The sequence below is a fragment of the Austrofundulus limnaeus genome, unplaced genomic scaffold (genome assembly GCF_001266775.1).
Source record: "Austrofundulus limnaeus strain Quisiro unplaced genomic scaffold, Austrofundulus_limnaeus-1.0 Scaffold7, whole genome shotgun sequence".
In the NCBI taxonomy this organism is placed as follows: domain Eukaryota; kingdom Metazoa; phylum Chordata; class Actinopteri; order Cyprinodontiformes; family Rivulidae; genus Austrofundulus; species Austrofundulus limnaeus.
This window is the reverse complement of record NW_013952409.1, coordinates 1,540,714-1,559,127: the sequence shown is the minus strand read 5'-3', so window position 1 is coordinate 1,559,127 and position 18,414 is coordinate 1,540,714. Positions and strand designations below refer to the sequence as shown.

Below are 18,414 nucleotides of genomic sequence, written 5' to 3'. Positions count from 1 at the left end.
GATATTAATAATGCTAATATATTGATATTTTTCTAATTTTGATTTAAGTTTGCTTGTTTAGCGTCGTCACAGTTGCTAGGTGACCTGACGTACGCCGGGGTAAGGAGGGGAGGCTAGACCGTCCAAATTCACAGACTCTTTTTTTTTTCCGGTCTTCRCGGTKTACCAAGGACCCGGCCCGCCGCGACCGGGGAGTCTGGGTCCTCCGGAGGACCTGGCCTGTCGTTTTGGACACAGCCTAGATCAAAACTTAAAAGGGCGGAAAAGTAGGTAATTACAGCAAAACAGTAGCTAAAACTAGCAAAGCTAGCTAAAAGTGGTACAAAAGGACAGTCATAAAGATTTTTATGAGAAGTGTTTTTAAAGGAACTGAAGAAACATCCGTGTTTATATGAGGAAAAAGTGTATAAAGTTAAAAAAAATGGATTTGTAAAAATAAAATCTTAAATTTAATGAGTAARCAGTGAACAGACTTTGTTTTTTTGTTCCAGTTAGAAATCCTGTAGCTGTTTGCTAAGAGTGTGCTACAGTCATCTGAGCTAGAAGAAATAAAAACATCTTTGGTTCACGTTTTAATGTCTTTTATTTTGAAATGTCTCTCAGGTGCTAAAAACAGTTCTGACCTAGCTGTTGTGGAGCTCTGCGGACCAACAGCTTCCTGCTGACAAAAACAAAGATTGTAACACCGAGGAGCTTCTCTTTATGGCAGGTTGACGTTAGAAAGTTGGACGAAACGTTAACGCCWGACTGTTGAACCAGTTTCAGCTCGCTGTAATTGACCTGTGCCCACATGTTGATGTTTATATGGTAGTTTATTTCTTAACAGCACTTGTAAAAACACAACGCAGATGATTTTATAAGTACAGTTCAATTTGGCAGGAAAGCCTCCAGTCATGGTTTGTTTGCATTCTTGCAAAACAAAACGCCTCCGGACTTCATTGATCTTTGAGTGTAGGAGGAGCAGCCCAGAGCTTTGTGTGGGTTCAGACTTCCTGTGCTGCTTTAGCAGCAGAGCTATAGTTAGCTTATAGCTTGTAGCTGAGGTACATTCTTTCTGTTTTGTTTTGTCTGTTTTATGAAACTGCTTTGCCGCAAAACTCCCTATGATGACACAATTTTTGTTTCCATTTTGGTGAAAGCAGCTGTAGATGTGTTTGGACAAAATCTGTTACCTAACAACATCCAAAGCAGATTTATCAGAAGAGAAAATATATACAAGGTGTTAATACTTGTGGAAAACATAGATTCAGAACTGTATTAAAGGGAAGATGTATCTCAATTAAGGATGTTAGTTTGTGGAACGGTCTTGATAAGAGTCAAAATCTTTTTTTGTATTTCAAAAAAACTTGAAAATTACTTTGAAGCGTTATCATATTGTCTAAAGTATTGTTTTGTTGTAATTTTTTGTGTTGAATTACTTTTGCCGTATGCTAACGGTGAACTTTTGATTTCACTGTCAGCATACGACTTCTTTCTGCTCCTTTTCATTCATGACTTGTTTTTAACTTAGTTTTGCTTTCCTTGACATTTTGATTTTGTATGCATCATTGTTTATTTTCTTTTTCATTTCTTTTTCATTATTTTTTTACTTAATGACTTGTTTTTAGTTTTTTTCTATTTTTTTCTTTTGTTTTATTAGATCTTTTTTTATTATTGGATTTTTTAGTATTGGATGACTTACTGTTTTACACTCATATTTCAATTCGTGATAGAAATAAATAAACGTCAGACATCAGCTTTTATATTTGTAATCCTAGCCAACACAAAAATGTATCTTGCTTGATCAGTTTTACAGATATCAAGCTAAAATTTGGTGTCATAGTAGATGAAAGTCATCCTCATCACATAATTTAAGGACCAAGAGGACACTCAAGATTCTTCATAAACTATGGCAACACTTCTTCACTGAACCGGGTCTTAAACCTTCAGATGAAAGCTTTATCTATTGTAAAGGTACCTGTGGATGAGTTTGAATGTCGTTTTTCTCATTTTTAACCTTCTCTTCAGGTGCAGAATGAGAGTCGTCACACAGCCGTCTACGTCAACGTAGCACAGCTTCGTCAAAGTGTCTCAGAGTCGCCCCCGTCGGACCCCTCTCCCTGCTCTCCTTCCTACCTCAGCCAGGAGGGATGGGAGGTGCATGTTGACCAGGAGAGCGGACGGGAGTACTACTACCACCCCGCCACGGGGCGCACCACCTGGGACAACCCCCTTTCAGAGTCTCCCACGGACCCCGAGCACCTCCCCGCCAAGGAACCTTGCTCCCCGTCGCCCCTCCAGTCACCTTTCCTGCCCACGTCCCCCGCTTCCAGGTGGTCATCAGACTGGGAGCAGCTGGTGGATGAAACCAGTGGTCAGCCTTATTTCTACAACCCGACGTCAGGGGAGACGTCCTGGGAGCCTCCTGAGCAGCAGAGCCCGTACCCCCTACTGATGGAGCCTATGAGCGTGCACAGGTTTCATAACGATGGACCGGTAAGGACAGACCAGCCCGGCTGCTCCACTTCACTTCTCCAGTTTTAGCTTCACCCAGGGGAAAACCGTAAAGACGTTCTACTTTTAGTGAAATTAAATCTCCTGGCCTTACAAAGCAGACATGAATTATGTCCGTATTCTCAGGCAGACGCCTGTCCTCATTTTAAATCCACTAAAATGGGATTTATTTTTGAATTAAACTGGGAGGAAATATAAAAAAAAAACATTTGACCACAAATCTACAACCACACGCATGTTTTAATTACAGCACAGATTCTGACCAGAACCAAAGCAGCACATGACCCGGTTTTTACCCTTGAATGACTTTATCTGAGGCGGAGAGAGAATATTTATGGGTCAAGAGAGTGAAACTTCACATTTATGGAAATGTTTTTATGATGGACATCATGACAAAGGTCACAGTGGAAAAAAATTATAAAAGTTAAGTGAAGCAAACAATAAAGCTAAAATAAGGAAATCAGTATGTAAATGCTCAAATTGGTAAAATAATAGCTTAAAAGCTAAACTGAACAAAACAGTAACTTGAAGATAAAAATGAGCAAAACTGTCTAAAAACTAAAAATCTTTTAAAAAATTAGATTAAAACTAACATTAGATAAACTAGCTAAAAGCTGAGTGTAGCAAACAAAGCTAAAATTAGCAAAACTGTATCTTAAAGCTACAATTAGCAAAACAGTAAAGTTAAAAATTGTTTGCTCATAGCTAAAAGTTAAAATGTACTGAATTGTAACTAAAAAATTTAATTAGCCAAACGGTAGATAAATCAAGTGTAAGCAAAATTATAACAGAAAGCTAAAAAGCACAATAGTAGCTAAAAGCTAAATGTATCAGAACCACAGCAAAAAGCTAAAATGAACAAAATGGTAAAAACTGATTATTGGCAAAACTGTTGATAGAAGCTAAAAAAACTGAGAATCTTAGATAAAGCTAACATTAGCTAATATGTAGCTAAAACCTAAATGTAGCAAAACTAGCTAAAAGTTAAAATGTGCTGGATTACAGCTAAAAAAAACTAAATTAAAAAACACTAGATAAATAAAATATTAGCAAAACTATAGCAGAAGCCAAAAAATTACAACTGTAGCTAAAAGCTAAATGCAACAAACTGTAGCTAAAAGTTCAAAAGGGGTGGATTGTAGCTAAAAGTAGCAAAACTGTGGCTGAAACTTCAATTGGACTGTCTGTCCATCCGACTGTATCGTAGCTAAAAAAAACTTGCAATAGCAAAACAGTAACTAAATCAAGTATTAGCAAAACTATAGCAGAAAGCTAAGAAAGACACAATGTTAGCTAAAAGCTAAATCCAGCATTATCATAGCAAAAAGTCTAAATTAGCAAAATGGTAGCTAAAAGCCAAAATTGTCAATATAATAGCTAAAAGCTAAAACCGTTGTTGAGAAAAGATTTTTTTCATTCCGTTTTAAAAACTAATCAATTATCTTTTGAATAAATTTTTTTGTGCATCTTTATTCCCAGCCACCATTACCTGAGGAGGACTACCCGCCGGAGGATTACCCAGGTGCAGATCAAACCGACTCCTACGAGGAGCTCAACGCGGCCAGACCTCCTACCCTCCACAAAGAGTACACCTATAACCAAGTGAGCCGCACCATCATCCCTCGGGCAAACCTGGACCGGACCACCCCGCCTGGCTGGAATCTGACCGTGGAACCCAACGGGACCTGGGTCTTCACCCATGAAAACTCTCCTGATCAGGTAAGTGTAGAAACACATCTGTTTCCTGCGCTGAAGGAACAGTTTTGATGTCAGTCCAGTACTACAGAAAAAACGTCTCTCTTCCTCCTTTTATTTTCATATCGGTGCCACTACTGAAACTTAGAGTAGAACTGGAAAGAGAAAACATATTTTCACCACACACTTGTCCAGTTTGGTTGATTGAAGTTGTGGTAATAATTAGTTTTTTTTTAAAGGTATGAAGCAGCCAACTTGAAGATGTAGGTGGAAGTTATGTTTTAAAGTCTTAAAAGAGCAGCTTTGAAATGTTTTACATTTTCCTTTTTGATTCTAATAAAAAAAATATGTAAAAATAAAAAAGGGGAAAAAATCCCCAGAATGTAATAATTTGCATCTCAAACCATTCTGCATCAATGCAAAAACGCTTACTTCTAGGTTGTTGCTGAAAAAAAAAATCTGTTTAAAGTAAAAAAAAAAACAAAAACAAAAAACAGCACAACACAGAACTGTGTACAAAAGGTAAACAAAGATAAAACTAAATGTTTTAAAACATTTTAGGGGCTACAGAAACTAGTCTCAACGTTTCAATGAGCATCTTAGCTTGAGTGGTCATTTAGAAAAAATGATACCACACATATACATACACATAGCGGTAGCATATGACCCCTGCACACATGCAAAGCACCCACACACCAGAACTTGCATTTAGCTGTGGCTGTTTAAGATGTTCTGCTATTTAAATGAGAAGGGACTTTGGAGTGGTCTTTAAAAATCAAATCATTTATTGCTGGAAAAGAAAAACCACAGATCTGTTCTCTGGAGTCTGTTTGAGTAGAGTGGTGAAACAAACCACATTCACATGCATGATGTCATATATGTACTAATCTCTCCAGGAAATGGTTCTCTAGATGCTTTACAAACATAGAAATGATCCACAGAGACCGTTGTGAGTAGAAGCTGTGTTGGGTGGAGGTAATGAACATGCATGTGGGGCTGTGGGACAACATTTGTGCCACATTTCATCAGGATCTGATCAAATTTATGGATGTACAGGCTTGAAATAATAATTTTCAGTCGTGTTTTGATTCTTTTGCCTACTGGAAGTTCCATAGAAACACAATGATGTGATGAAATGATAGCCCTTCATCAGAGCTAAACAGCAACAAAAGTCTGTAGTTCCTCTGTTGAATAGTTTTTGACAAAAGCATTTTTGTATGTCCAGACACCAACTTTTGAAATGGCGGCCCCAGTTGAAATATGGAGTCTATCACAAAACTGTTCTCTAGCCCAGTGTAGGTCAGCCACATCTATTCCTACCTAATTTCATGCTGATAAGTGCAGCGGTTTCTCTGCTACGGTTGACCAAAACTCTCTGGGGAAAAAAAAAACAGTAAGAAAACAATATGACCCCTGCTTCACGTAGTGGGGATCATAAATAAATGGTGAAATAAAAATAACAATAAAACAAACAAAAAAAAATTATGTAAGAATTCCATTTCCTGCAAGAGTAATGCTCATTGCCGACAGATTTTTCTGAAAGCTGCTCAAGTCACTCAAGCCAAATCTGAAAAAGTTTAATAGCTAAACTTTTAAAGCAAGTTCAATTTGAACAGTTGACTTTTGCTGAAAGTAAATTAGCAGAATGAAACTGAAAGGAACATAAAAAGCTGAAATTAACCAAAAGTAGGTGAAAGAATTACATAAAAGCTGATAATAGTGGAAAGAAATAGAAAGGAGTTGAAAAGCAGCTGAAAAAAGCAAGAAAAAGCTAAATACAGTACAAAAGGTGAAAAGGTTTTGACTGTTCCATTTTCATTAAGAAAAAAATGTCAGAAAAACACTAAAAATCTCAAAGTTTAAATTGCTGTAGTACCAAGAGTCACAGCTGGAGTTTCCTGAATGTTTTGATACAGGAGTTGTTAAAATAGCACAAAATTTGCTAAATGAACTATGTGGCAAAAAAACGAATTGAAGAAAAATGGATCTCAGTTGTTCTAATTGTACAGCGTTATCAGCCTCTTTTTAAAGATGCTAAACAGAACTTTAATGTGGACTGGAGCAACTTTCAGCTTATTTATTGTAATTGTTAGTATCTGGAAAAGTAAGCGACAGTAAGTTGTGCTTAAAAATGTTCTTTCTGTTTTATAACAGTGGATCAAGTCTGTGGACGATCAGGGTCAGTCCTATTACTACCTGAGAGACGGCTCCAGGTCCCAGTGGAACCTGCCCGAGGTATAAATCCATCACTCTTTAACAGATATGATTTAAAATGTTCTTTTTAACTCATTTGATAGGTTTGGTTTTCCTCACAAAAYCACGTCTGTTTTCTTGTTTTGACCCTCTAGGCTCCTGTAGGTCCGASTCATTCTGGGTTGGAGAACGATGATGATGAAGCTGAGAATGTTCCCGTCATAAAGAACTGGAGGGATTCAAAAGGACCAGCCCAGTTCTCCTCGTCCCAGGATGATGGGGTACACACACACACACACACACACACACACACACACACACACACACACACACACACACACACAGATACGCTGTGTCACACATGCAGGGCGTGTCGGCCAGCCTAAATATAAAGCACAAGTCTGTGTTTATCAGCCAACACTGGGGTTAACCCGTATTTGGCAAGGCAAATCAACTGCGCTACTCTCCGATTGACAAAGACRGAGGTGCAGAGGGGAGGAAGGGAGAGGCGACATTTGCACAAACACACCGGAGAGCCTGGATACAAATAAGGGCCGGTGCTTTTCTTTACGACAAAACTCTGCTTTTCCAAGGGCACAGCAAGGTTGGCTGTGGCTCTGTGTTTTTAATCAGAACTTAAAAACCATATATTTGACACAATCCGTTCCTGTAAACCTGAACTTCTGCTGGTTTTTGATTCCAGAGGTTCGTCCCGACTCACAGGAGGAACACTTCGGACTACAGCAGCGACAGCTCCAGCACAGGGAACTCTCCAGAGGCGCAGCAGTGTGTAAGTGAACCTCGTGTCCTTTTAGTCCAGGCGTGAGATTTGTCAACGAGCAAATTAAAGTTGGAGCYACGACCTGCGTCGGCCTCTGAACGATGTTTTGTCATCTCTCTCTCAAGGCTGTCGGTTTTAGACCCTGGAGAAATCCTTATTATCTGACCTCCAGGTGGCTGCGATATAATGTGGGTCTGATAAACTCACCTGAGCTTGACCCATAGATCCATCTATGACAAGCAAAAAGTGTGACTTTAGATCATTGAATGGGCGTTTGTTTCACTCCGTGTCCTCCTGCTTGAATCACTCTCACTCATACGCTGGAATAAGAAAACTGTTGAGCAGTTTTTGTCCTCTGAATGTACATTTTTGCAGCCAAAAAGCAGTTAAATTTTACAAAATCAGCTACTTTGTTGTTCAAAATTAGCCTAAAAATTTTTAAAAATAGATGCAATGGCCACTGACTGCTATAGGTGGCATTCAGGGCCGCCATCTTGCTAAGTGCTCCCGCTCTTCACTGTTTGCATGTTGAATCCAAACATTAAAGCTTCATTTTCTGTTCAAAAACACGTAGAAATAACTATATTTAACTAATAAAAACATATATTATGTAAAAACAGTCCTCCCTAAGCCCGGTCGAACAACCCAGTGCTACAACCGTGCTGTAATCATTTTGTGTTTGTAGTTAATTTAGCTTAGAAATAAAGACTTAAGCTCATACAATATAGATTTTATTTATAATTTTGTAAAATATTGAGACCTTAATACGCACTCATCAGTATGTAGCTACTTATAACTGTTATTTTTTTAAATATATGACACTATTTATATYTTCAGTCAACAAGACGAGGTGTTTCATGCTTGTTTAGTTTGCAAACWTCAGATGCTGATTTTTGTGGTTGCGCTGCAGGAGTAGTCGTCTGCAGCAGAAGTCACTGCACCAGAACTCCAGAGGTGTTTGCACTCAACAGCTTTTGTTTCGTCTCCTCTTAAACCCAAATTGTCATCCTTTCAGAAATGTGTTTTTTTAACTTCATTATGAGCTCCACCAACAAGCTTTTTTAATGTCACAAACTGAGGCTCCGAATACCTGAAAACACACCTGTTTCCTCCTCACGACCTTCTCCTCCGTTTGTCMGCTTCTGTTATTTTAGAGGTTTTGGCAGCGGTTTAAAGGAGAGGGTTAGAAGTGGATGAACTTTCACCAGCCTTGAACTCAAACAGAACAAAGACGGTGGCGTCGCACATCCTGTCAGAATCTGTCAAATAAAACAAAACCTTATTTAACAGCAGTGGTCAGAAGTTCAAATCCATGCACCATGAGCTTGAATGTTGTCATAATTTGGGGCTTTTAAATGATTTATCTGAACCGTTTTGTGTTTTCAGAGTTGAGTGTTTGTTCAGGAGTTTGGTTCACAAGGCTGAGTTTCTTGTAGATTGTCCTAAATTTATATAAACGGTGTCAGAAATAACCAAACTCCCACTAATATTTGGTTAAATGTCCCTTTATTTTGTCCATTAACATTTTAAGCAGCTCTAATTTCAAAATTCATTAAATAAATRTGGTGATTTCAGATCTGAGCTGAAACCGGCTGCTCTTCTTGTTAGAACTGGTCGACTCGATTTTAAAATGGTTGGTTTTCTGGTCCACAGACACTCAGAGCAATGTTGAGTTCAGGTTTTTGGGAAGATCGTTTCAGCAGCTTATGGCTTGAGCTCATTTAACTGTTTAATGTTTATCCCTTCAAAAACCAGTTTCGTTAGCTTTGGAACACCCAAACATGTTGATTTGAGGGGAAACTGAAGCATTTCAAAGATAGTCTTCCTCCTTTATTGTTCCCATCAACATATAAACCAAATGTCCTCACTTCCTGCTGTTGTTGGGAGTTAAAGCCAGTAGGACACAGTTTTCTACTACTACTACTACTACTACTACTACTTTATTTATAAAGCACTTTAAAACAACCACAGCTGCAACAAAGTGCTGTACATATATAAAGGGAGTAGAAATTTCTGGATGCTGCCATGTTTTACCGACGTGTGGCTTTAAGTCCCGCCTCCGATCACGATGTCACCTGACCTTTCTTTTAAGCTTGAACTAATTACAGCTAAAGACATAAGAGGAATAAGTGTTTGAAATCAACACAAGTCAGCACCAAAATGATCCAAGGTGTGATTTAGGTTATATGGAGGGGGCGGGACTTAAAACTTGAAACCAGCTGTTCTCCTTCTTGCTTTCAACTCACAGGCTCCCATATGGGGTCCAGCTTTATGATAAATGTCGATGTTCCACCGTTACTTCATCATGATCCCACCACCATCACGCTTAACAATTTGTACCACACAAATATTCTATTTATTTAAAAATTTGAATTAAAATGTTGGTCTCTGGGTTAAAATTTCAGGTGCCAAACTTGGAGAAGGCCGGGATTCTCAACAAAACGAAAGTGTGTGAGAAAGGAAAGAAAGTGAAGTAAGTCACGGCGTTCGATTGGATAAAAGTTTAGCYATCGCAGCTTAGGTGCATTTGGATTCACCTTCCTTTTTCTGCTCCTCGTGAGTGTTCTTGTTTTTTTTATCTTCAGGAAAAACTGGACTCCAACGTGGACGGTTCTTCGCGGAGGAGTGCTGACATTTCACAAAGACCCTAAATCTACTGGAGGCGCGGTGGTACGTCACGTCCTTACTGATTAAAGTGCTCCGTATCGTTTTCACACTTTTAATTTGACACCTGTTGTGATGTTTACCTCATCTAAAAAGAGAAACAAAGCTCAGAAGCGAGCGTTGGCAGACAAGCCCTTGCGTGGCGTGGACGGGTGGCTCTTTGTTTCTCGCCTCTTGGAATGCGGCGCAGTCGGTTTCACAAACAGCTGGATTTTTAACATTTTTATTTTTATTTTTCCTCCTGCCGTGTAGAACAAGACCAATCAGATCGTCCCAGAGATCTCCGTGGAGCTGAAAGGAGCATCGATTAACAAGGCCACAAAGGACAAATCCAGTAAAAAGAATGTGTTGGAGGTGCATCCGTGTTGACGTAACGTAAAGTGTGACGCTGAAAACAGATTTTTTTTTTTTTTAACAGAATTCTCTGTTTCTTTCTTGTAGCTGAAAGGGAAGAACGGTGTGGAGTTTCTCTTACAGAACGACACAGAAAGCATCATCACTGACTGGCACAAGATTTTAGGGGACACTATTCGACAACTCGTAAGTGACTGCGGGGGGAAAAATAAAAAACAAAAAATATGGGATTGATTTGAATGTGCAAATGAGGCTGATTTGCTGCTTCCTGCATCCAGACACTGATGTTTGTGTCGAAGCTGCAGGAAATGGAAAACTGCTGTGACTGCTGATGAGCAGATAAACCCTGGAAAACACCAAAAAATTACATTTCTATTTGTTGCCATAGAATATAACCGAGCTACAGAAATTGCATTTCCTGCAAAAATGCTAGTGTGAATGCCTGTTGCTGAAAACTTTAGCTGAAAGCTGCTGAAATTGAGCTGAACATGTTTAATAGCAAAAGTAATATTGTAAGTAAAACTTGAAAAGCTGAAAGAAGCAAAAAAAGGAAGAAAAACAGAAAAAAGAGCAAAAACATAGCTGAAATAGCATAAAAAGGCTAAATGCTAAAATAGCTGAATTAAGCAGAAAGCAACTGTAAGAAACATGCATAACACAAAGTACTGGAAAAAAACACCAAAAAGCTAACAAAAAAACGGCATATGAACAGTAGAAAAAAGAAGAAATACAGATYAAATAGCAGAAAACAGCTAAAACTAGCATAAAAGCTAGCTTAAAGTAGCAGCCAGAAGTTGAAATTAGCACCCAGATGGTGAAAGTYCTGTAATAACTGTAYAATTAGCAGAGAGAAATGCATGACTACTGAAAAGTGATAATTTATTGTAAAATAGCTAAAACAGCCGAGTTTTTCAGTAAAACAGCTAAAATGTAGCTGGAAACATTTTATTTAGCATAAGGATGCATAAGGAGCACAACTTGGCTGAATTTAGCAGAATAAGTTCTAAATGCTACAAAAAATGTGCATTTAGCCTAAAAAGCTAACTTTAGCTAATAACGGCTAAAATGTAGCTAAATTTGTAGAAACCAGCTGAATAAAGCAGAAAGCAACTGTAAGAAGCATAAATAGCTCAAAATTAGCAGAAAAAGCACAAATAAAGCAGAAGAATAGCAAAAAGAAGCAGAACTACTGTATAGCTGAAATAGCAGAAAACAGCTAAAGTTAGCAAAAAAGTAGCTAAAAAGTGTCCTTAGTGTCCTTTCTCTTTATGAAATCTTTTTTTCTTCACATTATTCCAAACTGAATTCAAATTTGACTTTGAGCTCTCTTATTTTATCATTAAATGATTTTTTTTGATTTCTTTAAGGAATTTTCTGCCTTAATTTAACTCGCATCTGAGTTAAATTGTGTTTATGTCAACAATATTTCWTATAGAAAGGGGTTTATTTTGTCATTAAAACAAAACATCAGCTGATATTCCACAGTTTGATGTTTAAAAAGGGCTTTGTGAAAAAATTCAACTGTAAAAAATATTAGCTTTAATGTGTTAAGATTGACATCTTGTGGTCGGAACTGCAAATTACACCTTATTGATAATTTTTGATTTTTCCCATTTGGGTTGCAGTAGTAATACGATTAAATGTGTTATTCTGGCCTTTTTAGGACCGACTTAAAGACAAAAACATTGTTATATTCATATGTTTTCATTAGGAGTACCAAGAGCATCATTCAGAGGAAGAGGAGGAAAACGTGTACGAAAAGATCGGCAACCCAGAACAAGACAAGGCAGAAAAGCGAAAATGTACGCTCTACTATTTGTTCCTTTTCGGTGGAAAACTAGAGCGTTCCTCATTTAACTGAGCCCGTTTCACAAAGCCGTTCTGTGTCTCTGCAGCCTACAAGCCACAGGTTACGCYCTCGCCCAGCAACGCCGGGGAAACCGACCCGAAGAAGGTCCGAACCAAGCTGATGAAGCTGCTCATGAAGCGCCCGACGCTGCAGTCGGTCAAAGATAAAGGCTACATCAGAGGTGAATTCAAACGCTGGTTGATTTGAACGCTTGTCACCTCCCAGCTTCGAATGGGTTATTTACAGATTCGTTTGTCTCAAATGTTTAATAGTTTYCTAATTAATTAATCACACAGAAACCGTGTTTGGTTGTCATCTGACCGACCTGTGTACTCAGGAGAACACCACCATTCCCAGTTTTGTGGATAAATGCATTAAAGCGGTGGAAAAAAGAGGCGAGCACCTAAATAATAATTCATACATTTGGTTTCCTGTCTGCCTCACAGCAGTGGATTTAAATTAGCCGCCATGTTTCTCCGCAGGTTTAGACATCGATGGGCTCTACAGAGTCAGCGGGAACCTCGCCGTCATACAGAAACTTCGCTTCAAGGCCGATCACGGTAAGAATATCTGAACTTTACTTTCAGACTGTAGTTGCCCCGCCCCCGCCCTGCTGGGTTTTGACGCTCTGCGCCACTGTTGTGTTTTCAAACAGAGGAGCTGGACCTCGAGGACGGTCAGTGGGAGGACGTCCACGTCATCACCGGAGCGCTGAAGTTATTCTTCCGGGAGCTTCCCGACCCGCTTTTCCCTTTCAGCCACTTCAACAGCTTCGTCGGAGCCATCAGTGAGCAGACTTTTAGGATCTGCAGGTCTCTAACTTCGGCTCCCGTTCGCTGATGTTTTTGTTTTTTCTCTTGGTTTTCTTTTTCTAGGAATCGCAGATTACAACACAAAACTGTCTCACGTTATTGACCTGGTCAGTTCACTTCCTCCTTCGAACCACGACACTATGAAGCTGCTTTTTGGGCATTTACAGAGGTCTGCATCACCATTTTACTGCATCTGCTTAATGTCTTCATCTCATTGTGTCCAACTTTAAACAAATATGTGAAAACGACTCTTCAAGGAGACCATAAAGCAAGTTAATAATGGAAATCTCCTCATATTAGAAGCAAAATATCTTCAGGAATCAACAATTTTGTGTTTTTATGGTGTAGATTTTACAGTTTATTTTGTATTTACACCAAACTGAAGCCTTTTTGTGTGCCATTTCTTAAGAAATAAAGATGTGGTGGATCTTTTAAAGCACATTTATCGGGTCTAAGCAGAGGACGTTTAATCATGTGTTTTAAATAGTGTTAAAAATTATTTCATACAGCGTATTTTCTCTAATTGTTACAGAAGATTAAAACTGTCATAAACCAATAAAAATTATAAGGATAGTAGTGCAAATGTTGGTCATTTAGTCCATGTTTTGTTGCATTATTAGCACTTTTTATGTGTTTTGTTAGTTTAAATAAGGTTTTTGTCTTTATTTACAGTGACCTTTTAAGAAATCCCAGACATAATTAAACAGAATAAGATCAAAACAGAGTAAAAACAAAGCATACGAAGATAAAGGATCAAATTATTAAGTAAAACAGTTGTTTTGAAGCTCACAGTCAGGGTAAATCACTGAGCTATAAAGAAAGCATCTAGCTTGAGATATTGAAGTTTTCTTACTAAATTTGCTGCTGTAATTTATTTATTTATTTATTTTTACTACAACAGTGTTGCTTGTGTTAAGAAATGTTTTTGTCTGGCAGGGTCATCGACTACGGCGAGGACAACCGAATGACGGTGCAAAACGTGGCGATTGTGTTCGGTCCGACGCTGCTTCGACCAGAGATGGAGTCCGCCAACATCACCATGCACATGGTCTTTCAGAACCAGATAGTCGAGTTCATCCTAAACGAATACGATCAGATTTTTGGCTAAAGCACAAAGAAGCGCTCCAGTTTTTTTGTTTTTTGTTTTTTTTTAGTTTCAGGTTCGGCTTTGTGGTTTGCATGCAGCTTCGGCACCCCATCTAAAACATGTTTTCTAACACAAGTTAAAAGTGTCTCCAGACATAATGAGGGATTTTTAGTCATTTTTTCAGTATTTCAGGATTGAACTTTGATGCACTCAGGTGAAGACAGGTGTGGTTTGAATTTTATAAAAAACAAAATGTAGAGTTTGTTTTGTTTGTTTCTTTTTTCCTTTTTTTTTTTCCAAGAAAGGACTGTATAAAATTGCTTTTTCTCCTCAAGACTCCTGAAATATCCCAAGCCATTTTCTCTTGTTTGGATGTTTTGTGTTTTTGTTTGTTTTTGGTTTTTTTTTTCAGTTTCTCTAAATTTCAGTTTCATTATAGCGTGGGTTCAACCTGGATGGATGCATTAATGTCTTAAAAAGATGATTGTTTTACCTTTGTTTTAAAACTTAAAAAAATGTTTATATTCATTGTTTTGGATTTGATGTTACTCTTAATAAGGCAATAACAAATATTCTAATGTTTTATATTTGTTCTTTTCAGTCAACTCATTTACCAATAAATTTCTTGTTGTATAGAAATGTAATAAATATGAAAATTAATGCCAACATTTTACTGTGGAGTAGAAAGTGAAATAGATAACTTATGCACACTTAGATTATTTTTCACTGAATTGTACCTAAGAGATTGTAAAAATAACGCCGTATGAAGATGTAGTGATTTTATTTTGATAGCTTGTAGGAAAATCAGTGAAGATGAATAGTGAATGTTAGCAGCAATGTATAACTTGTAAATAGCAATAAATGGCAAATATATGTTGAAGGTTGCTGAAAATGCACACATTCTTCAATAATAAAATAACTTTTGGCAAAACTGAAGGGTGATATGGTTATTTCTAATAATGATGTTAGATGTGCATCCAAGACTCAAATATTTATCTGAAATTACATTGGGACCTTTTTGGGGAAAAAATGCTAATATAATGTATTTAAAGAAATGAAAAGTACTTTTTTGTCACTGGTTGTTATTAATTACAGTTGAACTGTTTAAAAATACTGATTCAAAGCTGTTTAATAATAATGATAATAATCGCTAGTTCCGTTTGGTTCGTGTAGCCGCCCGGAACTATTTTACTGTAGGAGCCGCTTCCGGAAGCTGTCAGCTGCTGAACACCGCATCAACTGCGATGAGTTTTGAGTGGCCCTGGCAATACAACTTCCCACCATTTTTTACGTGAGTTAAAATAATAGGAGCTACATATTAAAAACAGCGTTAAAACGTGTTTATTAATCCGTGTTATTTAGGTGAATCTGAACCGAGACGTGCTAATTTTCGAACTAGCATTACGATAGCAAGCTAACAGGCTAAACGACTGATTGCTAAGGAAGTGGAAATTTTAAGGCTTCCCAAAGTTTGTTAGCAGTTATTTTTGTCCTGGTTTAGTAGTTCATGTAGACTATTTCACTAACAAATATTTGATTACATATAATTATTAATGTTTGATTAGTTTGGATTGAGAGAAAACGCTGTTTTAATATCTTGCTTGCTAACCTTAGGCTTGGAGGAACATAACACATAACCCCTTTTGCACTGATGTTTTTCTTTCTGTTCAGGGTTTTATTTTGCTTGATCCATCACAATAACACATTTTAATACAACACTGACTAGACAACAACAGAGAGACTTCAGTAGTTGAAATTATAGTAAATTAAAAGTGAAAATGAAAAGGATGCACTTAGTAACAGACTTATTAGTGCAGTGGAAAACTCACATTTTTCTCTCAAGAAATCAGACTTTATTTTGTAATCTAAYTTTGTCTCAAGCAATATTTCCTAATCATGCTTTCTGAATGTCGTTCAACACTTTTCTTTGGAATTATATGCTTTTCAAAAATGTTAATTGCAGTACCTGACCATTTTCAAAGTTAAAATTATTTTCCAATTTGTTAAGATTTAGATACAATCGTTTAAGTATCTGGGCGTCCTGCTGACGAGTGACTGTAGAATAGAGGGAGATATTGAATTGAAAGATTAGGGCTTAATTGTAGTAATGAGGATGTTAATTCCAGTCTTCCGTGGTAAAGAAGTAGCTGATCCAAAGGACAATGTTCTTCATTTATTGGTCCATCTGTGTTCCAATGCTCACCTGTGATTGTGAGTGAAAGAATGAGGGTTGCCAGGCTCAGCCTCAGATATACGTTGATGAACTCCAAGAAGAGATGCTGTMCTTTTGCATCAGGTTTAGTCTGGGTGGGATGTGTGTGTGTTTCGATTAGGATGTACTTCCCAGGGCAGATCCAGAACTCACTGGTCTGAGAATGCCAGGAGGAGCTGGAAAGTGTTGCTGAGGAAAGGGATGTCTTCCCTTCTGGACCGTTTGCCTCCAGGATCCAACCACAGAAGTGGATGAAGATGGATAGATAAGCTCCTTAACTCTGACTCTGATCTATAAAATATTCAGGCGTAAAAGGTGTCCTAAACTTAAAGGATGAACAAGTTTTGTGTTGACATTTATTGGAAAATGTGACGATTCTCTGCTGACTGTTCAACGTTTGTCACATTTTATTCAGTTTACAGAACTTTACAATATCACTGTGTGGTACAACAACTTGTACACAACATAACAGCTTTCCCCCTTTTTTAAGCCTTTAACTGTCAGGTCTTGTGCCGTGTAACTCTGCAGTCGCATTATGYACAGTACATTGAAACTGCACTGTATCAGCACATTTTTGTTACCATAAACAGCACGACACCCAAAGAGAAATGTCTGCAGTTTCATTGCACCYTGATGTCAGTGAAGRSTTTAACTCTGTTTCTGCTTCTAGGTTACAGCCCAATGTCGACACGAGACAGAAACAGCTGGCAGCATGGTGTTCCCTGGTTCTGTCATACTGCCGGCATCACAAGCTCTACACTCTGGATGTCATGGAGGCGCAGGAAAGCCTTGTGTTCAACAACAAGAAGATAGAACGTATCCTGATTTTACATCCAGGCCAAAATCCACTAAACATTATATTTTATTAGGAAAAGATGAATAATTCACCCCTTTAATGAGATGTAAAACTCCACAAACATAAAATTCATGTTTATTCACATTGCAGTGACTTTATGATTTACAACAGATTTTAGAAGTTGTTGTTTTTTTTCTCGCCACTTGATGTTTGTAGCACTTTGAGATTTTTGTTAATGAAAAGTGCGTTAAAATTAAATTCATCATTATTATTATTTTAAAGACAGTCTCACCTCATTTTCTCCTCCTTTTATGTAGTCTGCCCTGATTCGATTCGAGTCATTTTATTTCTCCTTTTATTTTTTCTGATTTTAGTCAAACATACAAAAAGTTTGTGTTTTGTTTGACCTTAATGCGATTTCAGGAAAACTYCCAGTGGAAGCAATTCAAGTTGTGTTTGAGGAATTAAGGAAAAAAGGTACACTTTATTCTGTCTTTGTTTTTATAGTGCTGAGAATAAGTAATTAAGTTTTAGCAGTAATAAACATGTTTATGTTTGTATTAACACAGGCAACCTGGAGTGGTTGGACAAAAATAAGTCACGGTGTTTAGTCATGTGGAGACGACCGGAGGAGTGGGGGAAGTTAATACACCAGTGGGTGAGTTGTTGCTTAGGGTTTTTACATTTTTTTAAGTCAGGGGTGTCCAGTCCTGGTCCTCGAAGGCGACTATCCTGCAAGTTTCTCTCTTCAAACATGCCTGAGAGTTAATTCAATCACTGAGTCAGGTGTGTTGGAGCAGGGAAACAGATAAAACATGCAGGAAAGTTACCCTCCAGGACTTCGTAAGTCTTTGATTTTGCTCCAGTCACGTGTTATAAAAGACTTCCTACAGAGTCTTAAAAAGTGACATTTGATTGTAAGTTTTTTATAATATYGTCGTGGGTTCGATCCCCGGTTCYGACCTGGGGTCTTTCTGTGCGGAGTTTGCATGTTTTCCCTTGTGCTTGCGTGGGTTTTCTCCYGGTACTCRGGTTTCCCCCACCCKKCAAAAAACATGTACAATAGGTTGCCTTCAGGCCCAGGAAGCCCTTGAAAAAGAGATCTGAGATCTCAATGGGACTGGCCTGGTTCAATAAATAAATAAATAAAGAGTGAGTGACTGAGTGACTGACTGACTGACTGACTTACTTTACTTACTTTACTAACTTTACTTTACTTACTTTATTTACTTACTTTACTTACTTACTTTACTTACTTTACTTACTTTACTTACTTAACTTACTTTACTTACTCACTTTACTTACTTGCTTTACTTACTTACTTGCTTTACTTACTTTACTTTACTTACTTTACTTACTTTACTTACTTTACTTACTTTACTTTACTTACTTACTTTACTTACTTACTTTACTTACTTTACTTACTTTACTTACTTAACTTACTTTACTTACTTACTTTACTTACTTACTTTACTTAC

At 37.7% G+C, this 18,414-nt stretch overlaps 2 protein-coding genes across 2 annotated transcripts in view; both read left to right on the top strand.

Annotated features, from left to right (window-relative positions):
- The window catches only part of arhgap27 (Rho GTPase activating protein 27), a gene marked incomplete in the record, with an annotated part of 27,912 nt that extends 13,048 nt beyond the window's left edge, over positions 1 to 14,864 (top strand). Inside the window, 16 exon segments of the mRNA XM_014032508.1 lie at positions 2,008 to 2,475; positions 3,973 to 4,212; positions 6,343 to 6,423; positions 6,537 to 6,662; positions 7,085 to 7,171; positions 9,568 to 9,635; positions 9,748 to 9,832; positions 10,079 to 10,180; positions 10,268 to 10,366; positions 11,892 to 11,982; positions 12,076 to 12,210; positions 12,326 to 12,424; positions 12,512 to 12,589; positions 12,685 to 12,816; positions 12,905 to 13,010; positions 13,778 to 14,864. Of these exon segments, the coding sequence (XP_013887962.1) occupies positions 2,008 to 2,475; positions 3,973 to 4,212; positions 6,343 to 6,423; positions 6,537 to 6,662; positions 7,085 to 7,171; positions 9,568 to 9,635; positions 9,748 to 9,832; positions 10,079 to 10,180; positions 10,268 to 10,366; positions 11,892 to 11,982; positions 12,076 to 12,210; positions 12,326 to 12,424; positions 12,512 to 12,589; positions 12,685 to 12,816; positions 12,905 to 13,010; positions 13,778 to 13,949 (2,169 nt within the window).
- Positions 14,865 to 15,102: 238 nt separating this feature from the next.
- vps25 (vacuolar protein sorting 25 homolog) overlaps positions 15,103 to 18,414 on the top strand; it is a 6,669-nt gene continuing 3,357 nt past the window's right edge. Inside the window, exons 1-4 of the mRNA XM_014032496.1 lie at positions 15,103 to 15,219; positions 16,811 to 16,956; positions 17,360 to 17,413; positions 17,506 to 17,594. Coding sequence (XP_013887950.1) covers positions 15,173 to 15,219; positions 16,811 to 16,956; positions 17,360 to 17,413; positions 17,506 to 17,594 — 336 coding nt within the window. The 5' untranslated portion in view covers positions 15,103 to 15,172. The remainder of the gene's footprint in view (positions 15,220 to 16,810; positions 16,957 to 17,359; positions 17,414 to 17,505; positions 17,595 to 18,414) is intronic.